The sequence below is a fragment of the Lotus japonicus genome, chromosome 1 (genome assembly GCF_012489685.1).
Source record: "Lotus japonicus ecotype B-129 chromosome 1, LjGifu_v1.2".
In the NCBI taxonomy this organism is placed as follows: domain Eukaryota; kingdom Viridiplantae; phylum Streptophyta; class Magnoliopsida; order Fabales; family Fabaceae; genus Lotus; species Lotus japonicus.
The window spans coordinates 2,216,410-2,243,918 of NC_080041.1; the positions used below are offsets into that span (position 1 = coordinate 2,216,410).

The 27,509-nt window shown below is 37.6% G+C and overlaps 3 protein-coding genes across 3 annotated transcripts; all 3 read left to right on the forward strand.

The window, feature by feature from the left end:
- Positions 1–4,865: 4,865 nt before the first annotated feature.
- LOC130732783 (protein MAIN-LIKE 2-like) lies at positions 4,866–6,350 on the forward strand. Its single transcript, XM_057584772.1, has 3 exons — positions 4,866–5,069; positions 5,316–5,954; positions 6,153–6,350. Exons 1-3 carry the CDS (start codon positions 4,866–4,868, stop codon positions 6,348–6,350), a joined length of 1,041 nt encoding a protein of 346 aa, XP_057440755.1.
- Positions 6,351–15,498: 9,148 nt separating this feature from the next.
- On the forward strand, positions 15,499–19,014 carry LOC130733010 (cytochrome P450 71D10-like). Its single transcript, XM_057585045.1, has 2 exons — positions 15,499–16,423; positions 18,209–19,014. Exons 1-2 carry the CDS (start codon positions 15,521–15,523, stop codon positions 18,827–18,829), a joined length of 1,524 nt encoding a protein of 507 aa, XP_057441028.1. The 5' UTR covers positions 15,499–15,520; the 3' UTR covers positions 18,830–19,014.
- A 2,148-nt stretch (positions 19,015–21,162) lies between these two features.
- LOC130733011 (cytochrome P450 71D10-like) lies at positions 21,163–22,483 on the forward strand. The gene is made up of 2 exons (XM_057585046.1): positions 21,163–21,619; positions 22,161–22,483. Exons 1-2 carry the CDS (start codon positions 21,183–21,185, stop codon positions 22,468–22,470), a joined length of 747 nt encoding a protein of 248 aa, XP_057441029.1. The 5' UTR covers positions 21,163–21,182; the 3' UTR covers positions 22,471–22,483.
- Positions 22,484–27,509: the final 5,026 nt, after the last annotated feature.

Genomic DNA, 27,509 nt, shown 5'->3' on the forward strand with positions numbered 1-27,509 from the left:
AACTCTATTATATATACTCTACAAGTCTACATATATATCAAGGATATTATTGCATGGGCGGGAGGGATAGTTCACTTGGTTGAGCTAAGGATAAAAATAAGTATTGGAGATGGAGGTCCAGGATTCTAACCAATTTTACAGTTATCCATAGCTTCATAGGTGTCTTGTAAAATGCAATAATATTCTTCATAGGTTTTAATGAGGCATTTTTTATAAAGTTTAGCTTTCAAGAGGTTTTTGTTTTTGTAATCTTATTTTCCCATTTCTCCTTTATTATGTATTATGGGTTGAGTACCCCTTGTACTTCATTAATGTATTTCTTTGCCTATAAAAAAAGGTAGACTTGTAGAATATATATAATAGAGTTTTGGTTTATTTCCTTTAGTAGCTGAAGATAAAAAAAAGGTAAAAACTTGAGCTAAGAAGCTAACTAATGTGTTGGAGATCCTCACACGTAGGGATTGCTCAAATGTTAGTTGGTTAGATTTCAATTCACATTGTTTCACATGATCAAGACACATGCTTTCATATAATAATTAACATGTAAAATTATTATACAAAAAGAAAAATTGTATGTATGTAATTGTTTTTCTAGTAAAGTACATCAATGCGCGTTGATATGGCTGACTTTGATTTTACTATTTCCACGTTAGCGCTTCTTGTTAGCATGATGCATAGATACCTCTTTCCATTTGTCTATAGTCTATTAACTTTGAACGAATCAAGTTGGCATAACAACAGCATATACATGTTTTTGGTGTTGTACGTACCCCCTTGTCTTTGTTATTGAGAATACAGTTATTGGCGTTGTACCCCCTTGTCTTTATTATTGTGAGTACAGTGCCAGACGGCAAAATATCAAATGAAGTGTGGGGGAGATTGGAGTAGTTCAAAAGATGAAATCATGCATTAATCGACTAACATCGAAGATCATCGAAAGAATTCAACACTACATTCTTAAGTTTTAAGGCGTTAGTATATGAATCATATCTCTTATAAAATCTTTATTTCACTCATTTTTAATAAATGTAGGACTCGAACTTACACTTTAATTCTCAACATTCTCCCCTAAGTTGACTCGCCACTACCTTACCACGCTCCCCCTCATCAGAAGCTATCTATACTTGCACCGATTCGCTTTACTGCGTCAATGAGACATGCGGCGCCTAGCCACACCGCCAAAAAGACTTTCGATACGAGGAGTCCCCAGTCGTCATCATGACTTCACCAACACTGGTACCATATGCTCCGATACCACATTTTGGGGACAAAAAGGGGAGTCCAATGGACTAACACCGAATACGACACAAGAGAACCTGATATCGCATCTTTACCCAAAATCTTAAAACCTTAAGCTTATAAGTCACTTCTCTTATAATATTTTCACCACACACATTCTTAACTAATGTGAGACTTCAATTTGCACTTGAATTCTCAATAGGAAAAAGGTACTTACATATTTCTCTACATTTTCAAACTTTCCTCTTCATTGTGACTTTGTTGCTGAAGTCGGATTTTTTTTTTCTTTTAATCTTCGACGAGGTAAACCTGTTATAAAAATTGTGACATTTTTTCTAACATTTAATTTTATTGAGGTTCAAATTTGTGCAATCACTTTTACAAGCATCAAATTGTCTACTTTTAAAGCAATACCTTGTTGGTGTCGGTCGTGCACATAAGATTAGTATATTGAATATTTTCCACTAAAATGATTTTACTACTTCAGTTTACAATCGAATTCATTAACTTAACCTTTAGGCATTAAGTTTATAAGGCGCATCTCTTATAATATGATATTCAGTTTTCTAAAAAGGCAATTGTTGAGGGAAACATGGGAGCCCATAGACTGAGGAACAAGACATGAAGAGATATCAATGCTACATTTTAACCCAAAACCTTAAGACATTAGGTTTATGGGTCGCGTATCTAATAAAATCTTCTCACTCATTCTTAGCTAATTAATGTGTGACTTTAACTTATGACACTTAAATTCTCAACAGCCACAATTTACAGGTAGATCGACATCGAATAACAAAAGTCAGCTCATATTAACTCTTAGCACTAAAGAAAGTGGAAGTGTTGGAGATTATATAAGAGATAAAATTCATAGACTTAAGAGTTTTCGTGTTCATCTTTTAATACTCTTCTTTTTTATATTAATGTGGTGTGGGAAGTGATACTCGTGCCCTCTCAAGACGCAACAATTGTATTAGAGTCAAGTGTGTGACCATGATGACACTTGTTACTGGCATCAAAGTTGAGTATGAAACTCTGGTGACTGGAAACTTCCATTGAAGTAGATCAGGGCCGGTCCCGACATTTTGGAGGTCTGGACAAATAATAAAAATAGATCCCTAATAAAAAAAAATTAAAGAACATTATCTATTTAAATTGTAATAAAAATTAAATGCTATATAAAGTTAACATATACTCCCTCCGTCCCTAATTATAAGCTAAAGTTGTAAAAATCACACTTATTAAGAAAGCCTTAATTGATGCATTGGTTTTCAAAAAAAATGTACAACTTTCTATGTTTACCCCTATTTATGATAACACTTTTTCATCATTGTACTACTAATGGTGGTGCTCCACTACCAATAAATGCAAGGGTGAATATGGAAAGAAATATTAACTTTTGCAAGGTTAGCTTATATTTAGTGACACAAAAAAAGTCTCAATGTTAGCTTATAATTAGGGACGGAGGGAGTAATAATTAAAAAACGGTTCCAATAACCAAACCGTTCAAGTCCTACCAGCAGCAGCTTTTTGAAAATAATTAAATATTCTGGATGAATGTCTCAAAAGTAGGCCCAATAAGTAAATTAAATAAAACAGGCCCAATAAATGACTCATTGCAACAACAAAAATTTGAGTTAACAAAAAAAATGAATTTTTTTGAACATAAGTCAGATATGCTTTCCTCTTAAAATCACATGTTCAATAAATGGTGAATTCTGTGGTACCTAATGAAATTTTGGGTGTCGTACCCTGTATAGTATTTTAAGTTAGAATTTTGTTATTTTGTTGAAAAATGACGAAGGATTTATTGTTACAATTTTTAAAAAATTAAGTTCAGTGACTCAATTAATGAACTAATAACATATTGTTCTTAAGTTTGTTTATGTTATTCAAGGCACGATTTGAAAACTATTAAGTTTAACTTGCAACTCTGAAAGATCATTTAAATTCCTTTCTTGTCAGGATCATCTTCCTCCATGCCCCATCCATGTTGAACCTTGTAAATCTTCCTCCATCCTCTTCCTCTATGTTCAAATTGAATTTTTTTCTATGAATTTATATCATTTTAAGTATCACACCTTAATCTGCTTAAGGTACCACTGCAAATACCTTAATAAATTTGCCCTTGAGTATCGCATGTATTGAGAGCGGATCCAATAAACCATAAACTGTATTGTTGTTCTCCTTGATCTTCTAATCACTATGGTTGTAGTAATTTTTATCATAATGTTTGTAATTTTCATTGTCTTTGTCTAATATGAGAGAAACTCTTTTTATATTTCAGAGGTATTTTTATAATTGTCGATCATAAGACTAATTATCTTAAAACTCGAAGATCATATTAAGTGAGTAGACCGGAAATACGTGTATATCTATATATATATATATATATATATATATATATATATTAATCATGTATCTATCCTGAATAAGTATCACCACCATGGAGCTAATTAGCCACCCTTTCTCTATCTCCTTCATCTCACCTTCCTTCTATTTCTCAGCCTCCTATTCAAATCACTTAAAAGATCTAGTCATAGCAACTTACCCCAGGACCATGGACACTAGCAGTCATAGGAAACATGGCCAAATCTTCCATTTTAAAAAGAGGAATGTAAAAAAAATGAAGTAAAAAAAGAAAGAAGTAACTGAAGTACACTAGAGTTCACATTGTGAATAATCCAACTCACGTATCTCCAATATGATTGGATGATGAGTTATTTAACTCAAACTTCATCATGGGTCATTTAGACAATCCCTTAGTTTATTAAAAGAGAAAATACGTACTCGTATTATAAAGAAGTCTTACATCAGAATTCACTATTTTTCCACATCATCAATACTTAAAATAAGAAAAATAAACATGACAAAATATAACTAGATGTCTTAATAGAACTCTTCACATTATGAGAGTTCATATAAATTAAATGTATCTCAACTTTTGTTATTATGAATGGATCAAAAAATAACCAGGATTTGTCTCTCTCACATGCAATGACAGGGGTTATGCTTATAAATACTTCAGGCAATAAAACAGTACCTAATTGTGTCTCTGTTTTGTGTATGGGAATTGTTATTCAGACCCCCTGACCCCTATTCAGACCCCTCAAAATTGGCGAATTGCCCAAAATGCCCCTGTTAAAAAAAACTTCCCACTTTTCCCACTAACTCCCTCCAACTTCTCCCACTTTTTCAAACTTCTGAACCCCCCCCCCCAACCCCTCCCCCAAACACATTTCTCTCATTCAAAAAATCTCCCTCCCTCTCTCACGCATATCCTCCGCCGGCCACCGCCATCGACAGCTACACCGCAACCGTGTGGAGTCGCCGCCACCCCCATCGCCACCTTCTGCTGCCAACAGCCCAACATTCTTCCCGGAACCCAAGTTCGTTACGCGACCCGACCCATTCTGTTGTGGTTTTGATCGCACCTTGTAGACGTGTCTGTGTCGCATCTTGAAGGTGCGTGTTCAGAATGCACGCACCTTAAGGGTGCGCTTGATACGCACCCTAAAGAAGCGACACAGACGCACCCTGAGAGTGTGTCATAGACCCTTATCTGTCAAAGCTTCAATGCTATGTTTTTGTTCTGTTTTGAGTCTTATGTTTCCAATGTTGGTTCAGATATGACAAGAACAAAGAATTTGAGTATGCCACCGGCTAACGAAGGGAGAATTCCCCCCACGGCATCGGTACGTAAGGCTCGTGAAGCCGCTGCCCTACGAAAGAAAGAAGAAGCACGTAAAAGGCGTGACGAGGCAACCCGTAAAAGGCGTGCAAGTAGTGCAACGACTGCTGCCAGTGCAGTACAGGAGCCAAAACCTGAAGAAGTATAGGAGCCTGAACCTGAAGATGATGATATAGTTGATGCAGAACAGGGTTCTGGTCAAGGAGAGGAGGAGAGTTCTGGTGAAGAAGAGGAGGAGGGCTCTACTGAGGAGGAGGAGAAGGAGGAGGAGGAAGAAGAAGAGGAGGAGGAAGAGGGTGACGGGCATACACAAGCAGATCAAGGTGAAGAAGATGATGATGATGATATATTCTTTCCTGGGGGGCCTTATGACAATACCTTGTTGAAGAGCTTCAAGCAACATATATCACGGGAGGTGTGGAAGCATTACAAGAAACCTGCTGAAGTGCTTGATAGGGGTGTCTTGAAAACCTACCACCATGGGAATGCTATGCTTGGGAATGATAAGAAGAAGCATAACGATGTGAAAAAATGCTTTTCGACTTATGTAAAGGGAAGGGTTGAGGCTACTGGTCTATTGCCTTTGTTGACATGCAACCTTCCCTCTGTTGACAAGACCTTGCTAACAGCGTTTGTGGAGAGATGGCAGCCGGAGACATCCTCTTTCCATATGCCATTTGGGGAGATGACCATCACACTTGATGATGTTAGTTCTTTGCTACACATTCTTGTGAAGGGAAAATTCATCACTCTCCCAGTCCTGACTCGTGAGGATGCAGTCAGTGCATTGCATAAACAGCTTGGTGTTACACAAGCAGATGCTGAAGAGGAGATCCGGAAGTCCTTAGGACCTTATGCTCGTTATACATGGTTGTTGAAGGTGGCTGAGGACATGGCTAAGGAAGGGAAGACCAAGAAAGCTGCTAGAGCCTTCTTGCTGTGTTTGGTGGGCATGACGATCTTCTGTGGGAAGACAAACAACAAGGTGGATGTTGCATATTTAGGGATGTTCATGGATTTGGAAAAGGTTGGGGAGTATGCATGGGGCGCCATGGCATTGGCTTTCCTTTATGGCCAGCTGTAGGACGCCATCAAGGTCTGCACCACTAGTCTTGGAGGATACTTAAATCTGTTTCAGGTATGATTCTACAACTCTTATTTTAGTTAAATTGTAATTAACGTAATTTAAGATATCTCATCTTGATGTATGATTTTTTGATTACAGGCATGGATATTTGAGCACTTCCCTGCTTCATTGTTTGATAGAAACCTGAACAGGAAATACAGTGAGAAAGACTCGCGAGCTTGCAAATGGGTCACCAAGAGGGGGACTGTGGACCTGCATGCGAAGAGGCTAATCCTAGATGACATTAGGGATAACAATGTTATATGGACTCCATATGACGAGCATAGAGTGGATTGACCCTTTCAGCAGGAGTGTCTTTACAGTGGGTGGATTCGGCATTCAGGCATCATCCGGCCATATCTGTCAGAGCGTGTGTTGAGGCAGTTCCATATGCTTCAGGATCAACCCAATTTACCACCGGCAAACATTCTCCCTATTGAGGATATTGATGAGAGGTTTGAGAACATGTCTCATTGCGTGGCTGCTCAACATACTGACACTCCAACGACAACGCCTTGCTACTTTGAGTGGTACAAGACAATCTCACACCGCTTTGTGGTCCCTCCTGAAACAATAGGTCCTGTGGCAGTAACTCTTGTGGTAAGGATCAATAATTTAATGACTAGTTTGATTTTGTTTATGTTACAATTTATGATTCTGTTTCATTGTTGCTTGTAGGATGTTCTCGAACAATTATGGGAGTTGAGTGATATCACAGTTGACCCCAGTGAGACCCCTCAGCGGATCCTCGAGGCAAACCAGCGTATGCGGGATATCATAATGCAGCACTTGGAGTATGGAGGTGATGATGATGACAGTGGCAGTGGCAACGGAGTTGCACCTCATGGTGGTGGTGGCCCTGACAGAAAGAAGAAAGGAAAAGCAAAAGCATCTACCTCGAAGACTAGTTAGGTCTAGTGTTTTAGGATTAATTAAAGGATGAGTGTATTGAAGACAAATTACTTTTCACGTAGGTTGTGTTTTAAAGACAAGTTATGTTGTGATGTGATTAATTTTCCCTTAATTTAGTCTCCAATCACTACTACAGAAATGACATTTTGCCACGCCTCAATTGACACGGTTATAGGCGGAACCGTGGCAAAAGCTCCATTGCCACGGTTATAAGCGGAACCGTGGTAATAGGAGATAATATTTTATTATTTTTTTCAGGGACCGTGACAATAGAAATTTTCTCCAACTTTGTTTAGAAGAAAACCCTAAAGCTGTGCAATCCCTCTCCCTCCCACGCTCTATCCTACTCTTCGCAAACCATCGACCTGCCGACGAAGCTCCGATCTGTTCCCGTCCCTCTCTCGTTTCCCTATCCTTCCCTCCCACTCTTCATCGACCTGTCCCTCTCTCCCACCAGCGAATTTAGTGCGGAGAATTCTGAGACGGAGCGAGCCGCACAGGAAGCTTCGTGGAGAAAGGTGGAAGCTTCGTGGAGAAAGGTTCTCTTTCTCTTCTCTTCAACCCTTCCAATCTCTCTTTCGTTTTTGCATCTGGTGGTGTTGTTTTGATTTTCTGTTGCGAATTCGTTAGGTGAAATGTGGAACGTGTGGAGAACTGAGCCAGAGAGAAACTTGTGTGGTCTTAAAGGACACCGTTCCGCTCCCAGTTGGCAAGGGTTCTACCCATCTCATTCAAAAGGTAATCAATCAATCTCTTCCTCTCTAATCAAACAAACATATTATTCACTTGAATAAAGAGTAAACCCTTATTTTTATGAAAGATTTTGATAAGCTTGGGGAATGAAATCAGTGTTTACTTGTTGAGTAATCAGTAAATGGATCAACTTTGTAATTGTAAGTTCTATTATTATTTGAGTAAGTAGTCAAGTTAGTGTATAGCATTGATTTTTCAAAAAGTGAAACTTATTTTGTAAGTCTCTGAAATATGTATTTTGTTAGAAACATTAGTGCATGTTTGGATCAAAACTAAAGGTGCTTTTATTTTCCGATTCATGAATTCCAAAGCTAAAGGAAAATACTTGTTGGATTGGGGTTGAAAGCCCTTGTAGTTACTTCAAACCCTGCGGTTTTCCAAACACAATCTAGTCCCTGAGTTTAAGATGTTGCACTCATATTATTACCGTGGACACTCTTATCGTTTTGCTACCAAATTGATTGTATACTCTTATAGATTAGAGATTCCTCACCTGTATTTGTATTTTAAAAACTTTTCTTACATGGGCTGTTTAGCATCATGTGCTTTCAGAAGTAACCCTTTCACCAGCAATTCTAGCTATCCATTTTCATGAGCTCTTGATAGAAGAAATGTTTCAAATAGCTCTTGTCAGTTTCTCATTGTTTTCTTGCTGAGAATGCAGCTGCTGTTTTTGGTGAACAAAAGCGCCTAGAGCCGATGCTGCCCGAGAGGAAAGCCAGATGGAGAAAGGGAATCGATTGGCTTCTATCAGTGATAGATTATGTTGTTGAGATGGTTCCTACTCAACAAAAATCAAAAGATGGATCCAGCATGGAGGTAACCCTCCTCACTCACACCCTACTTTTTTAATGTTCCTTATTGTCCCTATGATAGTTGATATATGATTGATCCTCATCTTTGAATGAATAGATTATGACAACGCGACAACGAACAGATCTCCATATGAATATCCTTGCCTTAAGAAAGCTTGACAACATGCTTATTGTAAGATCACTAACCAAAATGATCATTATTTTTCTATAGATATGTCTCAATTGGTTGTTAGCTCTTAAAAAAACTTGCTGATGATGAGCAAGATTGTCTAGATAACTTCAAAGATCAGAATGAGTTCTACTATGTATCAAAAGATGCAGATGATGCAGATAAAGATAGTTCGAAGAGAAAAAGTGATGACAAGTGGTGATTACCTACACTTAAGGTTCCTGCAGAGGGTTTATCTGATGCGGTGAGAAGGTTTCTGCAGTATCAAAGAGATTTTATGAATCAAGTACTTAAAGCAGCAATGGCCATAAATGCACAGACCCTATCGGAGGTGGAGATCCCTGAAAGCTATATTGAGTCCCTACCCAAGGTAAGTAAAAGAGAACTAGTATCTACATAGAAGTTTTCTTGATTAACATTTTTATCTCTTTTCACATTATATAAGTTTTGGTCTTTTTACTTCTTTTACAAAATGGTGCGTTAATTATGACCAGAAAGACAAGAACCGTCATATCTTAGGTTTGCTAAAGTTCATTTGACTGAGGGAGCACACACACACACTTCTGCAATATAGTATAGATATGGGTAGGTGGGTATATTTAATGAACTTTAGAGATCATTTTATCAGGTGGTGATATAGGCTGCCGAACTTCGGTTTGGTTTGTTTTGATTATGCTTAAATGTCATTTTGGATAGGTTTGATAATATACATGTTATTTGCTATTAAGAGCATGTACATGTTTTCGTCTTCTTGATAGTGAAAGTATGCTGGTAGCTAATCAAAACTAAGATATGACCATCAAAATCAGAACTGATATCACAGTTTGATCTGTTGTTTCAAATTTCTGATGATATTTATAAAAACAAGGTGATTCATACCCTTTTCGTGATCTGATTTCGGATTTGAATTTCAAATGCATGATGTGTGTAAGTTGCAGGTAAATGTTTATATACAGCAGAGCTGTGTGTTGCCAAGCAGTGTTTAGTTTCTTCAAACTCCATATCTGTCTTCTGTTGTTCTAGCACCTGCCTTCTTCAAACTCTCATGAAGGTGCTTCCCTTTCTTTCCTAATCAAATATTCTTATTTACTTAGAATGCTAAATGTGAGTTGTTCTAATGTTTTGGTTTAATGATTGAATGATTTACATGATTATTATTGTGGGTAAAGCTCTACAACGGAAAGAGTTAGGAAAAGAAGACATGATATATGGTGATAGTCATAGATACAGGTACTGTTCTTTCCTTTATAGTGCTTCACAACTTCATATGAGTTGATGTATGTGCATCTTGTAATTGAAATAGTTTTCTAGTACTTCTTTGCCTTTGCCTATTGTTTTTTGAACTTCTTTTTGCTAGTGGAGAGTGTATCTTGGCCCCAGGGTCTAGAAGCTCAAATAAACCATGGTTTTCTTAAACTTAAATTGACCCGATTTGCCATGTCATCATTCTCATATATTGATCTTATTTGAGTGCATCTTGTTTGCTGAATTTATAGGTAAACACCATAGAAAAAGAAAGATCCTTGATGATCATTAGGTTTAAAATGTTTGCCAAATATGTGGTTTACTTGATTCTTAATTGATTTTAAAAAATCAAAGTTGTATTTTCCTCTGAAGCATTTTGGTGAAGGCTTATGCTTGTAGCTGACCCAGCCTAGTGGGAAAAGGCTAGATTTGTAATGATAATGATTTTGTTAATGGGCTGAATAAATTACATAGTTAAGAGAGAACTAATAGAGATAGTTGTGGAGTAAAATGAATTGCAAATATTTGAAATTTTAACCGTCTTACTTTTTCAAGCTAGGTTATGGAAGGACTACAAATTTTTAATGGTCTAGAGTGTGAGATAGCTTGCAGTTCTTCGAAGGTATTAAATGTCAATTGTTACTTCTACATATTTTGTCAATATATGTCTTTATTCACTTTAACTGAGTAATTCTTCTTGTTAAGAGCCAAAGTTATCAGTTAGATATAGATTATTTAGAATGTATGGGTTTGACCTCTAGCAGGGCATCCCATTTTAGTATCTCAATCTCTTTCTCATATCTTTATGTCCTTTACTTTTTTTTCCATCTTTGTAGTTATTTTGCAGATCTTGCTGATTATGCATTTCATTAAAGTAATTATGTTGGATTGTGTTCTTGAACTGTCAGTCCTTACATGTACTTAACAGTACCTTTTGCATGTTGTTAGGTGTCATATGTTTTAGATACCGACGATGTCTTATATCGAACGAGAAGTAAAAGAAAGGTAGCAAAGTCTTCGAATATTAGTCCAAGCAGAGCTCCACGGTTCCATGGTTCATAATAATATGTAAATAGACGTAATTAGTGCGGTAGAGAACATTTTTTCTATTCATTTTTGTAGCTAGTGTATTATTTTTCATTTCCTTTAACTGCTACATTGTTGAGGTTACTTTTTATGAAATTTGGTGGCTGCAATTAGTCTCAGTTAGTTACTTTTTATGAAATTTGGTTGCTGCAATATGTGGCATCTATTGCCACGGTTACGTAAGCGTGGGAATATGTGGCATCTATTGCCACGGTTAAGTACGTAACCATGGCAATATGGGGCATCTATGGCCACAGTTAAGTACGTAATCGTGGCAATATGTGGCCCCTATTGCCACGGTTAACTACGTAACCGTGGCAATATCTGGCCTCTATTGCCACGGTTACCAGTTACGACCCGTGGTTACAGCGAAGCAATTGCCACGGGTCACCCTTGAACCGTGGCAATTGAGCAATTGCCACGCTAGCTATCGCCACGGTTAAACCGTAGAAAAAAGGCGTGCGAAACCGTGGCAAAAAGCCTTTTCTGTAGTAGTGAATTGTTCTGTTTTGGTAACATGTAACATTTACTGTTCTCATCGCACTCTCAGGGTGCGTCTCAATCGCATCATTAAGATGCGTCTAAGACGCACCATGAGAGTGCGACATGTAACACCCAAACAATGTTCCATGCTAGGGTCCATGTTCACGACACAAGTTCTGAATTAATCGCACTCTCAGGGTGCGTGTTAGACGCTTCTACATGGTGCGACGCAGACGCTCCTTGGAGCAGCGTCGACGACGCACCATGAGAGTGCGATTTGCAACTCGAAACCAGAACCAGATATGAAACAGAAACATGGTGAAACAAATAAGTACTTTATTCATAATTTTTTTATGATAAATTACAAAATTTTCGAACATACAAGTACAATGACCCCTAGACCCTAAGTCCTAACCCTAGTACTTGACATATACAAGTACAATGACCCCCCATATGGGATACAATCAGGAGGGAGTCTTCTTCTTCTTCAGGTCCTCTTTCTTGGCTTCTGAGGTCCCCTTCCTTGTCTTCTCCTCCTCGGCATCCCGGATAGATCCAGTGCAGCCACCTGAGCCTGGGTGAGCCTTGATGTTTCCATCACAATACCACACCGGAGGAGGACCTTTTCCACGGGAGCGTGGACCTATTCTATTTAGCAACTTTGAGTACTTTGAACAAGCACATGAGCAAGGATGGTCACCCCTACATTAGCAACTTTGGCACTCTGAATTTGAAATTTCACTTTCAAAGTACTCAAAGTTGCTAATGTTGGGGATAACATCCACATAACCCCAACCACTCAAAACCCCCTAAACCAAAAGAATAACATTAACAAGAAGACATAAGAAAAGCATAGAAGAGGAGGAGAGGAAGAAGAGATGTGTTGTGTGAAAAATGAAGGATTGGGAAGCCATTTTTATAGAGCTGCGATGACCTAGGTTGTAACGACGCACTTAATGACTCATTTAATGAGTTTTACCGGTTGTTGACTCATGGTCAATATGGCCGGTGCGTTTTAAACGCACTCTCAAAGTGCGTCACAATCGCACCCTCAATGTGCGTCTGTTTCGCACTCAGAAAATAAGGTCCAAACTGCGATCGACCATCACACAAGTTAAAGGTGCGTTCGAAAGGGGTAATGTCGGGTTTCAGAAATTTCCTCCGGTCTAAATAGGGTGGGGGGGTCTGAATAACAATTCCCTTTGTATTTGAAGTTAATTTGTTCTTTGGTGGCCATGGACTCTTTTCCTTGTTGGCTGGTTATCTAACAGGGTATGGTTGTGTAGGATGGAATTTAATGTACCTCGGGTGTGTTTTGTGCTAGCTCATGTTAGATTGCTTGTTGTGAGCTTTATTGTTTAAGAACTCATTGTACATGGGTTGAAGCACCCTTGTACATGCTTCTTTAAATTTTATTTTGCTTTTAAAAAAATAATTAAATATATCTCTATAACTCTTTCATGGTTCATGCACATGACAAATTGCTTGTTGTATGTTGTTATCAATACATAAATGCTAAACGTACATGAGTTCTAGCTAATTAATAATTAATAATTGAAATAGATGGTCGGATGCTTTCCTCGTATTAACAAGATCATCTAGAAGACCATACCTTTGGCCCTGCTTCAAGCGCGCATATGATATGATCACCACATGTTTGCTAAGTAATGTTTGTACTATCAACATTTTCATCTAATAAAAGGTTACTTTCAAAAAAAAAAAATATATATATATATATATATATATATATATATAATACGTCACACCTTAACTCAAAACCTTAAGGCTTAGGTTTATGGGTCACATCTCTTATAAAGTTTTCTCATCACCCAAACTTAATCAATGTGGGACTCCAACTCCGCACTTGAATTCTCAAATCTTTTATAGTGTTTGTAATGTAATAAATTATTGAAGTCTGATTGTAGTTATAGAACGACAGTAACGATGGAGATAGATTGCCTACCCGGCCATGGTGGATTGAAGTTATGGCCAAGTTGCAGACCGTACGTAGTTAGAAATTCATTCCTTAAAACACATTCTTAGGACAGCAGCAGGATCATGTATTTACTAGGCCACCAAATCAATATTCCAGAATAATGCTACAGTACATATATTTATGTTGCTTTATCACCATGTGGAGAATATTGGAGGCAACTGTGAAAGGTACGCGCACCAATCACCATATAGAGCTAATGCAAATTAAATATATATCTGCCCCATGAATCCTGCCAATTGAATTCTTAACAATAGAATTTCATTAATATGTCGATCAGGTCAAATGCTTTTCTCGTGCTAATAGTTAAGAAGACGCAACTTGGTCCTGCAGATTCAAGCATATCATGAGGACCACATATCTTAATTTTGTGAATCTGGAGTTCATCTTTGTTAGCTAGGCCTATAAGAAGTCTATAGCAGGCAATTGATCAGACTCTCATACCTTCAATATTTTAAGTAAGTCTGACATATTTAAACAAAGTTCATCCTATAGTTCCAAGCATGCTATTCAATGTTCATTACTTCTATATTTGTATCAAATTTAGCCCCTTACAATATGCCATGGTTATCCAAAACTGCATATAAAAGTATATTTCAAAGCAAGTGTATGTCATCACAAATATTGCACAGACATCTCATTAGAGTTCACTATTTTCCCACATCATCAATAAACTATAAAATAAGAAAAAGAAACATGACAAAATAAAATATAATTAGATGTATTTATAAAACTCTTTACATTGTGAATGCATATGAATTAAATGTATCTTTATAACTGTATAACTCTATTTCATGGTTCATGCATGTACTAACATGGCAAATTGTTTGTTGTTTGTTGTTATCAAGACATAAATGCTGATATAAACAACTATACACAACGTAACATGCTTTCCTCATGTTAACAAGAAGACCAATCTCTGGTCCTGCTTCAAGCGCGCATATGATATGATCATTGATCACCACATGTTTAATAAATTTTCTCCTTAAGTATCACATGCACTGACAGCGATCCTCTAAGATCATAGAGTTTATTCTAAACTGCAATTTACCTCCAATGAACTTGTTAATTAAAACATCTTCAATGCTAGGTTCTTAGTTCTTAGCACTATTCATGTGGGCTCGTACTGCCACATATGCTTAAGCAACTCTTTGCAAATTTTAATCCAACCATGAGTTCTTAGTTCTTAGCACTATTTATCTAGTCCCACAATACCATTATATTAGTAATATTTTTTATTTTCATATGATTTTAATTTAAATTTAAATGTTAATTAAATACTTAAATTAAATCAATTGATGAATGACAGAGAGAAAATTAATTTTTTATGCGAAGAATTCAAAAAGTAAAATTTTTTATATAAGAACTAGTTCTTATTTTTAAGAACTAAGAACTCCACATCAGCCATCTTCAATGGTTAAGAACTCACTTAGTTCTTAGCTCAGAAATAAGAATTAAGAACCTTACATTGGAGATGTTATTATAGTTGATAATCTTTTATAGTGTTTGTAATGTAAGGACTAGGGAATTATTGAAGTCTTATATAACACTAAAAAGATGGAGATAGACATGGCGGAATGAAGTTATGTATGATCTCATTTGGAAGTCGACTTGAAAATGCAGCCTCAGGCCTCCGATGTATGTCGCACTCTTTTTCACAATTGTCGATGGGCAAGTTGGAGAGGCATAGTTAACGTGACTATAGAACGACCAAGTTAGAACATATATAACTCTCTTTTTCAATATGATCCCTATAGATTAATTTAAAGTCTACGTTATAATTCACACTAATCAATATTAATCTTTTAAATCATCAAGTGGGCTTACTAACACACACACATGCATGTCTGAATGATGAATTAACTTGTTTTTATTATTGAACTACTAATTACAGTCCACAAGAAAATTCTAACGTGTAATTCTCTTTTTTCTATATATATGAGAGAAAACGCCTTCATATATAACACCATCTATCCATCCTGAACTAGACATCTGATCACCCATCAGCACCATGGAACTTAGCCATCCTTCCTCTATTTCCTTCGTCGCCATCCTTATCTTTCTCGTTATTCTAATCAAGTTACTGAAAAGATCAAATTCTAATAACTCCAGCACCAACTTACCCCCAGGACCATGGACACTACCTCTCATAGGAAACATACACCAGATTGCTGGCTCAATACCCCATCACTGCTTCAGAAACTTGGCAAACAAGTATGGAGACTTAATGCACCTGAAACTAGGAGAGGTATCCCACATCATTGTCACTTCACCAGAAATTGCAAAACAGGTTATGAAAACACATGACCTTAACTTTTGTGATAGGCCAAACTTTGTAATGTCCACAACACTTTCATACAATGCTACAGACATTGTCTTCTCTCCATACGGAGAGTACTGGAAGGAACTCCGAAGGATATGCACCATAGAGCTGTTAAGTTTAAAGCGTGTGCAATCCTTTAAGTTCATAAGAGAAGAAGAAGTGTCAGCACTTGTTAAAACAATCTACGATACTGAAGGCTCTGTTGTTAACCTCACTGAGAAGATTTTCTCACTGACGTATGGGATAACAGCACGTGTAGCTTTTGGGAAGAAAATCAAACACCAACAAGACCAGTTCAAATGGAATATGGAGGAAGTAATGAAGTTAGGAGGGCTTTGTGTTGCTGATTTCTATCCTTCCATTGGACTAATGCTTCAAAGGATGAGTAAAGCCAAAGCCAAAATGGAAAAACTGCACAGAGAAAATGATAGGATATTGCAAGACATCATTGATTATCATAAAGATGAAAAAAACAGCAACAAGGAAGCAGGAAGTGAAGATCTAGCCGATGTTCTTCTCCAGCTTCAAAAGGAACATGAAAAGGACTCGCAATATCCCTTGACTGATGAAAATATTAAAGCAGTCATCCAGGTTAGTCTATCACCAAATGAAAATGATTGGGGGTGACACCTTTCTAACACATATGTTGGGAGCAGTTTTTAACAGAAACCGCTTCCAATGTGTATTCATAAAGATGCGCCATTTTGCGACCCTAAAAACCGCCAAAGTGTCGCTCTTATTTTCACAATTTAAATATTTATCTATAAATTGCATATATTAAGGGGTAATTTGTGGTGCATGATTATTTTTTTATTTTTACTTATCAAATACAAATTTTAAAACAGATTTTTCTTGCTTTTAAAAAAGTAATTCTTTTTGGTTAAATATGTTTTTGGTCTAGACTTATACAACATAATCTGAAATCGTCCAATAAAAAAAATTCATTGTTTTTAGTCCCTGAAAATTTTTGTTTGATTGAAAATAGTCATTATGACGTCATAAAGCAGTTTTGAAATACTTTTTACCTAGCTACCAGCCCACGTGGCAATCCTAGTCACATATAGGTGCCCACGTGTAATCTTCACATCAATTTTAGTCATTTCAAAATTCTCTTTCATCAAATTTAGTCATTTCAAAATTCTTTTTTATCAACTTTTGTCCTTCAAAATTATTATTTTTTATCAAATTTAGTCATTTTCTCTTTACTTACCACTCATCACCCTTTCTTCCATCATTTTACCGAAAAAACACCATACTCAAATCCTGATAGCTTTGAATGAATTATAATTTTCTAATCACCAAGTTGCATAAATTTTTGGGGGAAAGAAAACAGAGCTAGAGAGAAAGAGGTTGGAAGGAAGATGGAGGAGGAGAGACTTTGGGAGACAGGAGAGAAAGTTTGAGTGCGGTGGTTCGCTGGAAAAAATGGTGGAAGAATGAGTGATGAGCGGCAGGAGAAAGAAGAAGAAGTGGAAAAGGGAAAAAATTGATAAAAGAAAATTTTGAATGACTAAACTTGATAAAAGAGAATTTTGAGAGGATAAATTTGATGAAAGAGAATTATGAAAAGACTTAACTGATGTAAAAATTACACGTAGTCACCTATATGTGACTAGGATTGCCACGTGGCCTCGTGACTTGATAAAAAAATATTTCAAACATGTTTTATGACATCATAAGAATTATTAAAAATTTCAGAGACTAAAAACTATGAAAAAAAATTTAGGGCCATTCTATTTTTATTTTAAAAGATTTTTAAAAAATTATAAATATAAAAACTATTCTTCACTTTAAAAAGTGATTTTAAATTGTTTAGATATTAAAATAGAAAAATGATTTTTCATATAAAATGAGATCACAAAAAAACACACATTAGATATATACTTTAATGAGATTCAAGAGTAAGAATAAAATTCAATGTATAATATGTGAACTTTTCAACATTTGACCAACTCACGTGCAACTCAGATGCTTCCCTCTCTCTTCAGTCCTTCTTTCTCTCTCCAATTGGACATCCACGTAAGCCTCCTCCGTTAACAAATAAACGGCAGGACCAACGTTGCAGACGACCAGCAAAGTCAGTGACCATCCGTGTAATTAAATTAGGTGGGGGACTAAAATCGTGGAAATGGTAAATGTCAGGGACCAAAATTGCAATTAAGCCTTTTTTTAAAAAAAAAAACTTTGCCCACCCTACCCTACATGATCTGTCTTGTAATAAAATTCAATGTATGATATGTAACCTGATACAAACTAACTCTTAAGTTCCTGACTAGAACTTTAGAGTGAACATCAAAGAACTTCAAGTTCTTGGTTGGTTGAAAAATATATAATGCACTCCAATTTAGATAACAGATGGTATACATCCTTTTACAGGACATGTTCGCTGGTGGTGGAGAAACAATTTCAAGGACTGTATTGTGGGGGATGTCAGAAATGGTAAAGAATCCAAAAGTGATGGAAAAAGCACAAGATGAGGTAAGAAGAGTGTTCGATAGCAAGGGGAATATGGATGAGGAAGGCTTGCACCAGTTGATATACTTAAAATCTGTCATCAAAGAAACCTTGAGGCTACATCCATCTCTACCATTGCTAGTTCCAAGAGAATGTACTAAGAGATGCCAAATCAATGGCTATGAGATACCAGCAAAGAGCAGGGTCATTGTCAATGCTTGGGCAATTGGAAGAGATCCCAGATATTGGGATGAAGCTGAAAATTTTAAACCTGAGAGATTTCTCAATAGCCAAATTGATTTTAGAGGCACAAACTTTGAATATCTCCCATTTGGTGCTGGAAGGAGGATGTGTCCAGGCATCGCATTTGCCTTACGTGGCAGTGAGCTGCAACTTGCGCAGTTACTTTACCATTTTGATTGGAAGCTTCCCAATGGAATGAAGAATGAAGAGCTTGACATAACTGAAATGACTGAGTCATTTGGACTGACCGCGAGAAAATTAAACGACCTCTACTTGATTCCGGTTACTCGTCAAGCTTAATAGATATGCAGAAATGTTGGATAGACATCGCAATGGGTTGTAGTATGAGTGAGGGAGAAAAGGGGAAGATAAGTAATAAAATGTAATTTATATGAAAAGAGTGATATATAGAAAAATAAGGTGCATGTGATATATGTAATAGTTATGTGCATGATTGGTATATGTGTATATGCAAATAAGTTCATAAACAATCCTTGTCATAATTCATGACTTCTGATAATTTAGCTCCTCAAATTGTGTCATTGTTATCCAAAGTGCATATAAAATATATGGTTAAAGATATTTTGGTTTAGTAATTGTATGTAACCAGCTGATAGAAATTAACTGTTAAGTTCCTAGCTAGCTTTTTAGAGTGAATGTCAAAGAATTTCAAGTTCTTGGTTGTCTGAAAGAAAAATGCAAGGCAGTATATACTTAGACAATAGATGGTACTAATATATTTACAGGACATGTTCGCCGCTGGTGGAGAAACAATTTCGGGGGTTGTGTTATGAGGGATGGATGAAATGATAAAGAACTCAAAGGTGATGGAAGAAGCACAAGTTGAGGTAAGAAGGGTGCTTGATAGCAAGGGGAATATGGATGAGACAGAGCACCAGTTGATATACTTAAAATCTGTCATCAAAGAAATCCCAAGTCTACATCCATCTGTACCATTGGTTATTCCAAGAGAATGTAGAGAGAGATGCCAAATCAAGGGTATGACATACCAGCTAAGAGCAGGGGCATTGTCAATGTTTGAGAAATTGGACGAGATCCCAGGTATTGGGCTGAAGCTGAGACTTTAAAACCTGATAGATTTCTTGATAGCCAAATTGATTCCAAAGGCACAAACTTTGAATATATCACATTTGGTGCTAGAAGGAGGATGTGCCTAGGCATTGCATTTTCCTTACACAGCATTGAGCTTTCGCTTCCCAATTACTTTACCACTTTGATTGGAAGCTTTCCAATGAAATGAAGAATGTAGAACTTAGACATGACTAAATCACTTGGGTGAGCTCTAACTCTCTAAGAAAAGTAAACGACCTCTGCTTAATTCTCATTAGTCATTACCTATCACCCTGAATCATTTATTGACTAAACAACCTCTGCCTGATTCCCATTACTTATCAGTCTTAGCCTTAGCAAGTGTCATCACAGACTATGTTACAAACATTTCCCAAAACTTATTCAATTATTCATTCTATGTCTCTATGACTCTATTTGGTAGTTGATATCCATTATCCATAGTAAGTGTTTGTTGTTTATTATTTGGTCCACAATGCTCCTTTGTGGTAAGGCTTGATGAAATGAAGACTCCTTGACTGGGGTAAACACCAGACCTTCTGACACATCCGGATCCTCATCAACCGCAGTAGCTAACACCTCTTTATGCCTAGAACATCTATCATCAAGTGATCTAGAGTTCAACTATTGTTGCCTCTAATTTTTTGATATGCTGAATCTTTTGAAGATACAAAAGGCTCTGATGAAGTTGATGTTGCTGCTGCTGATACAGAGCATTTTCCGATGCTGAACATGCAGGAGATTAAACCAGAAGAAATTAAACCAGGAATCAATGTCGTGAATCCTGAATCTCCTCCACTGCCAAATGTTGAGATTCAGATACTTCCTTCAAAGTATCATGTGCCAATACGCACCATTGCTTTTATAGATACTGGAGTTTAATGCAGTATGATGAATCCAGCAAATTTTGTTTTTGGAAGGCATGATTCCAGCAATTTTACCCCCAGAATATTGGGTAAATGAAGCTGGTATATGAGTTTATGCATTGCTAGCTCATGCTTCAAGCCCAAATGGACAAGTTCAAACGAGCATGAAGGGGCATGTGACTATGTGAGATATAATAATATAAAATTATTTATGTGACTCTTACCTGTTTAAGTTTTTGAAATCATTGGTTGTTCACTTGTTTGATACATTCTAATCATATTTGAAAAAAATTCGCGTGAGAAATTTTTCCATCCATTACAACTGGTGGTTGGTCATGATTCGATTCTCATTCAAGCAATTCTGATCTGCAAAAATCTTGCATGCTGAGAGCTAACTAATTTTGATATGATGTGAATGTTTGAGGCGCTCTTTCAAACGAAACTACATAGACATATAAAATCAGATCACAACAAGAACACCCATCTCTTGCTTGCTTCAAACACTTGAGCACCACATACTTTTGTTTTTATCAAACATGGACAACAAGTCAACATTCCTCTAGAATCTACCAATGCTAATTTATGGTTGATAAATTTTTGCAATCTTTTGTACTTTTCTTTTCCATACCTCTTTAAAACACCATTTATATGAGTCTTTTGTATAGGAACCAGCTTCTTCATATCTAATTATTAATTCCATGGAGCTCAACAGCCCTTTCTCTGTTTCCTTCATAGCCTTTTTTCTTTTTCTCATCATCTTATTCAAGTTTCTTAAAAGATCATGTTCCAATTTACCCCCCGGACCATGGACACTTCCTCTCATAGGAAACTTACACCAAATTGGAGGTTCAATGCCTCATCACAGCTTCAGAAAACTGGCAAACAAGTATGGACCCTTAATGCACCTAAAACTAGGAGAGGTTTCCCACATCATAGTCACTTCACCAGAAATTGCAAAACAGGTTATGAAAACATATGACCTTAACTTTTGTGACAGGCCAAACCTTCTTTTGTCCTCAGTTACTTCATACAATTTCACAGACATAGCTTTTGCTCCATATGGAGAATACTGGAGGCAGCTTAGAAAGATTTGCACTATAGAGCTGTTAAGTGCAAAGCGTGTGCAATCATTCAGGTCTGGGAAGAAACTACATGCATGTTAGAAAATGCGGCACTTGCTCCTCTAAGAGAAAAAATTCACTTAATTGATAGTGTGTTTGTTTCATTTTTTATTTAAAGATCACCATTTTAATTGACAACCCATTTTTTAAAAAAATTGAATGTTTGTTTTAACTTTCCACAAAATCATTATTTTTTAGGAAAGCTGAAATCAATCAAAATGTTTCAAAAAGTTATTTTAATTAGCTTATCGAAAAAATCTATTATGATATATGAGTGAGAAAATTAAAAAAATGTGATTTTATTTTATTTTATTTTATTTTATTTTATTTTTGCTGCAATGATTTTATTTATTGTGACCTTTATGTTTTTTTCTAATAATTTCTAAAAATAATAATATTTTTTAGAGGGTTAAATTTTATTTTTTTTAAATCTAAAACAAACATCCTGAGAGTATCTATCCTCTTAATTAAAAAAAATTTCAATTAGTTATTGTGAGTGTTACTTAATGTACTAAATTTTCACTCATTTACTAACTTTTTCTTGTTCAATTCCAGCTTCAGGTCCATAAGAGAAGAAGAGGTGTCTGAACTTGTTAAAGCAATAGCTGCTAGTGAAGGATTGGTTGTTAATCTCAGTGAGAAGATTTTCTCTCTAACATATGGAATAACTGCACGTGCAGCTTTTGGGAAGAAAAACAAACACCAAGATGTGTTCAAATCAATTACTGAGGAACAGTTGAAGCTGTTAGGGGGGTTTTGTCTTGCAGATCTCTATCCTTCTATTGGATTAGTACTTCGAAGGATGAGTAAAGTGAAGGTAATCGGCATGTGTTTTTTGGTTACAGAGTTTAAAAGAGTCTCATAAAACAATAAGCGCTTATGGTTGCCTATTGTATGAGCGTTTATTTATATGCTAATTCGAGATAGCGATTAAAATAAGTTGAAAATAGATTATAGATATGCAAGAGCAATAAGTTAATATGAACAACTTATATATGAAAAATAAGTTCAAATAAGTCATAAGTCAAACACTTGCGTAAGTATTTTATGTTATAAGATACGTTCAAAATAAACTCTTTCAAACGGAACCTAAATGCTTATTGTTGTAATAAGTGTTTATCACATATGAGTTTATTTTTAATTAATTTGCTTTCATTATTGAAATAAATTTAAAATAAATTATATATAAGGATAGTTTTGTGTACAGGTGGAGAACTAAGAAAAAATTGATTCACAAAAGTTCAAATGACTTCTTTGCAAATAGGTTTTAGCACATAAGAAGTATATTGTAAATAACATCTAGTAAATGTTGTAAAAACATGGTTCAGGTGTGCACCATTTTTTATAAAATTTTCCTATAAGTATAAACGCTTATTAATTCATAAGTTTATAATAGTCGTTTATGAAAATAAGTTTAAAACAACTTCTGAGTTATGAGTAAGCAATATCTCTCAAATACTCGCGTAATTAAGCCTTTATGGTACAAAGTGACTTCAAATAAGTCCTTCCTTTGCCTAATTCGAAAATAAATGTTCCATGAATACAAAAATTAAAAATTGTGAGTTAATTATTTTATACTAAAGAGCATTATTATTATTTGATATGTAACTGCTAATTTAACATTTGCCATTAACACTATGTTTACTCAGTATTTAATTACGTAGTTATTTATTAATGATTATGAGTTATACCCTAATACTTTTTTTGTACATAGTCATGCCCTAATATAAATAGATATATCGATGAAGAACACATTGCAAACTAATAATAAATTCACATTATTTTATAGTCTTTTATCTTTAATTTTATTTTAACAGGCCAAAGTGGAAAAAATGCACAGAGAGATGGATAGCATATTGCAAGAAATCATCGATGATCACAGAAATTGTTAGAATATAATATAAAACCATTAAAGTGGCCCTTACCCAACAGCTTAAGCTTTTGGGATAAGTGGTTGTTTGACATGGTATCAGAGCCTCTATGGCCGAGAGGTCTAGAGTTCGATCCTTGCTCCCCTCACTTTCTAATTAAAAAGTGGAATTTGATTAAGCACATGGTAGGTGGGCCTGTGCATTTATCCACGCTTCAAGCCCAAAGGGCTCTTGCGTGAGGGGGCGTGTTAGAATATAATATAAAACCATTAAAGTGGCCCTTACCCAACAGCTTAAGCTTTTGGGATAAGTGGTTGTTTGACATGAAGGAAATCAATTCCGTGCCTATTATTGATAATGAAATACCCTATATATACAACTTACCTAGTTTACTAACAATAAATATTAAACCCTAATTACAGGCGTAATTACAAAGAGAAAAAATAATATCCTATTCTATCACACCCCCGCAGTCGAAGCGGGAGGTTCACCGACGCTGAGACTGGAACGAAAATCATCAAAAAGAAGCCGAGGTAGGCCCTTGGTAAAAATGTCCGCAATCTGATGACGGGAAGGAACATGAAGGACGCGAGCCTGGCCACGCGCGACCTTTTCCCGAACAAAATGGATATCCATCTCAATATGTTTGGTACGCTGATGGTGCACTGGATTCCCAGAGAGGTAGATGGCACTAACATTGTCACAGTGGACCAATGTTGCCTGAGAGAGAGGAAAATGAAGCTCCAGAAGTAAATTGCGGATCCAGCAGGACTCGGAGACAACATTAGCAACACCGCGATATTCAGCTTCAGCACTAGAGCGAGAGAGAGTGGGTTGCCGCTTGGAGGACCAAGATATGAGATTGTCACCGAGGAAAACACAATAACCAGAAGTGGAGCGTCTGGTGTCAGGACAGCCCCCCCAGTCAGCATCAGTGTAAGAAATAAGCTTTTCAACCGGGGAGGGATACAAATGTAGCCCATAAGTCAATGTGCCACGAACATAGCGGAGAACCCGCTTGAGGGCAAGCATGTGCTCGGTGTGGGGTGCATGCATATGTAAGCAAACCTGCTGAACAGCATAGGAAATGTCAGGACGAGTAAATGTGAGGTACTGTAGGGCACCAGCAAGGCTCCGATATAGGGAGGCATCCTCACAAGGAGTCCCAGAGGAAGAACTGAGCTTCTGCTTGGTGTCAACCGGTGTAGCAGAAGGGTTGCATGAGGCCATGCCGGCGCGAGCAATAATCTCAGTAGCATAAGTGCTCTGACTGAGGAAAAGGCCACCTGCATGTCTAGTGACAGCGATGCCAAGAAAGTAACTCAGAGGACCGAGATCCTTCATAGCAAACTCGGATGCAAGAAGTGCCATAAAGGATTTGCGGAGATCATGCGATGATGCAACCAGGATGATGTCATCAACATAGAGAAGTATGTAGGCAATATCAGAACCCTGCCGGAAGATGAAAAGAGAATGATCTGAAGTGCTGTGCCGGAATCCAATAGAGGAAACATAATCAGCAAATCGCTGATACCAAGCACGAGGCGCCTGTTTCAGACCATAAAGGGACTTCTTCAGACGGCAGACATATTCCGGGTGGTGAGGGTCGCGGAAACCCAAAGGCTGATGCATGTAGACAGTCTCATGGAGATCACCATGCAGGAAAGCATTCTGGACATCCAACTGATGTATGGGCCAAGATCTGGAGAGAGCAATGCTGAGAACTGTCCGGATGGTAGCCGGTTTCACCACGGGGCTGAATGTCTCATCACAATCCACACCTGCAATCTGAGACCTGTCATCACCTACAAGACGAGCCTTATACCGCTCAAACAAACCATTAGACTGCTTTTTATGGCGAAAAATCCACATGCAACGAATAACATTAACATCACAAGGACGGGGAACCAACTCCCACGTATTATTTCTAATAAGAGCATTAAATTCAGACTGCATAGCGGACTTCCAATTTGGATCGGATAAGGCTTGTTTTGGGTTACGAGGCAAGGGTGAGATGGACGGGTCATCAATAGAGACCGAAAGACTAAAAGGCTTTTTAGGTTTGGAAATGCCGTGCATGCTACGGGTAGTCATGGTCCGTACGGGTGGTGCAGGAGGGACCGGAGGCAAGGGCAAAGGTGAGGGAGAAGCGGTAGAAGAGACGGGAGCCGATAAGGGAGGCGAAGAGTCAGTGGGACTCGACGGCTGGACCGGAGGGTCAGGTGGGCGGGAGGATACGGTTTGCCAATGGTGGATCAAGGAAGGAGGGAGGTCCTCGGTGAAACACTCATAAGAAAGGGCAGGAGTCAAGGATAGGTCAGCAAAGGGAAATCGGGTTTCATCAAAAATGACATGCCGCGATATTAAAATTTTTCTGTGTGACAAATCATAACATTTATAACCTCTGTGATTCATCGGATACCCTAGAAAAACACACGGAGTCGATCGTGGTTGCAATTTGTTTATTGTAGCGGAAGGAAATAGAGGAAAACATAGACAACCAAAGACACGTAAGTGGGAGTAGGAAGGGTCGCGATGATACAACAGCTGAGTAGGAGAATCATTTTGAAGAGTCTTGCGTGGCAAAATGTTCAGAAGATATGTTGCCATTTGAAGGGCATGATGCCAAAATGAAGGAGGAACTGACGAATGAGCGAGGAGGGTGCGGATCATGTTGTTAATGGTGCGAATTTTCCGTTCAGCTTTGCCGTTTTGAGAAGAAGTGTGAGGGCAAGAGAAGCGAAAAATAAGGCCATTAGCATCACAATACCGATGAAAGGATTCATTGTCATATTCACGTCCATTATCACATTGAAGACATTTAATATTTGCTGAAAATTGTGTTTTAATAAGTGTAGCAAGAGTAGTAAACGTTTCATAAACCTGAGATTTCTTGCTAATCGGAAACGTCCATAAAAAATCAGTGTGATCATCCAAAAACAAAACGTAATAACGATGACCAGCAGTACTTAAAACAGGAGACGTCCATAAATCACTATGCAAAATATCAAATGGTCTCAAAGTAATAGTTGCAGATGAACTAAAAGGCAACCGGACATGTTTGCCTAAAACACAAGAGTCACAAACAGAACTAGAACGCGAAGGTTCACAAAAAATAAGTTTATTATTCCTAAGATGGTTTAAAGCTGAGGAAGCTGGATGACCAAGTCGATTGTGCCAGACACTAGAAGCAAGACCAGCAAAGGGAGAGGAACGAGTGACTGGGTAGAGGTCGTCGAGGCTGTTACATCTCAGGAGAGGCATCCCCGTCTTGAAGTCAGACACCGAGAATCCAAATGGATCAAAAGAAACAGAAACATTATTGTCAGTAGTGAGTTGTCGCACAGAAATTAAGTTTTTAATAATTCGCGGAGTGTGCAAGACATGATTGAGTGCTAAAGGTTTGTGAGGGGTAGGAATAGAAGTGTATCCTGAACCCTGAATTGGAATGCCCTGACCACTACCAACTATCAGTTTCTGATTTAAATGACTTAAGTTAGAATAAGACGTGAGAGTACCTTGAGATGCCGCAGTATGGGACGAGGCGCCAGTGTCCATGTACCACGTGGTGTCTGGAGGAGTCAAGGACATGGTGTGCATGGCAGCAGCGATATCAGTGGGTGCTGGAGAAGCAGTAGCGGTGTAGGCCTGAGGACGCGGACCTAAAACGCCGGGTTGCTGCGGAACACCCATGGGACGCGACGACTGAGATGTGGGGTAAGGACAAGGAGGCATGCCCCAAGGGGAAGGAGCCCAACCAGGGGGAGGAGCCCAACCCCATGGATTCCAGGATGCCTGCGGTGGTGGGCGCCAGGGTGGAGGAGATGCAGCAGAGGAACCAGAGGAGCCAGGTGATCCAGGATAACGGGAGCCACCTTTCTTCCTAGGTTTACCAGAACCACCCTGATAATTGCGATTTTGCCCTGACCCATAACGATGGTTGGAGTGGCCCTGATCGCTGCGGTAGGTGGGGCGCTGCTGAGAGGAGTCAACGGAGGCCGGTGGACGGGAAGCAGAGGTGTGCAAAGCAGTC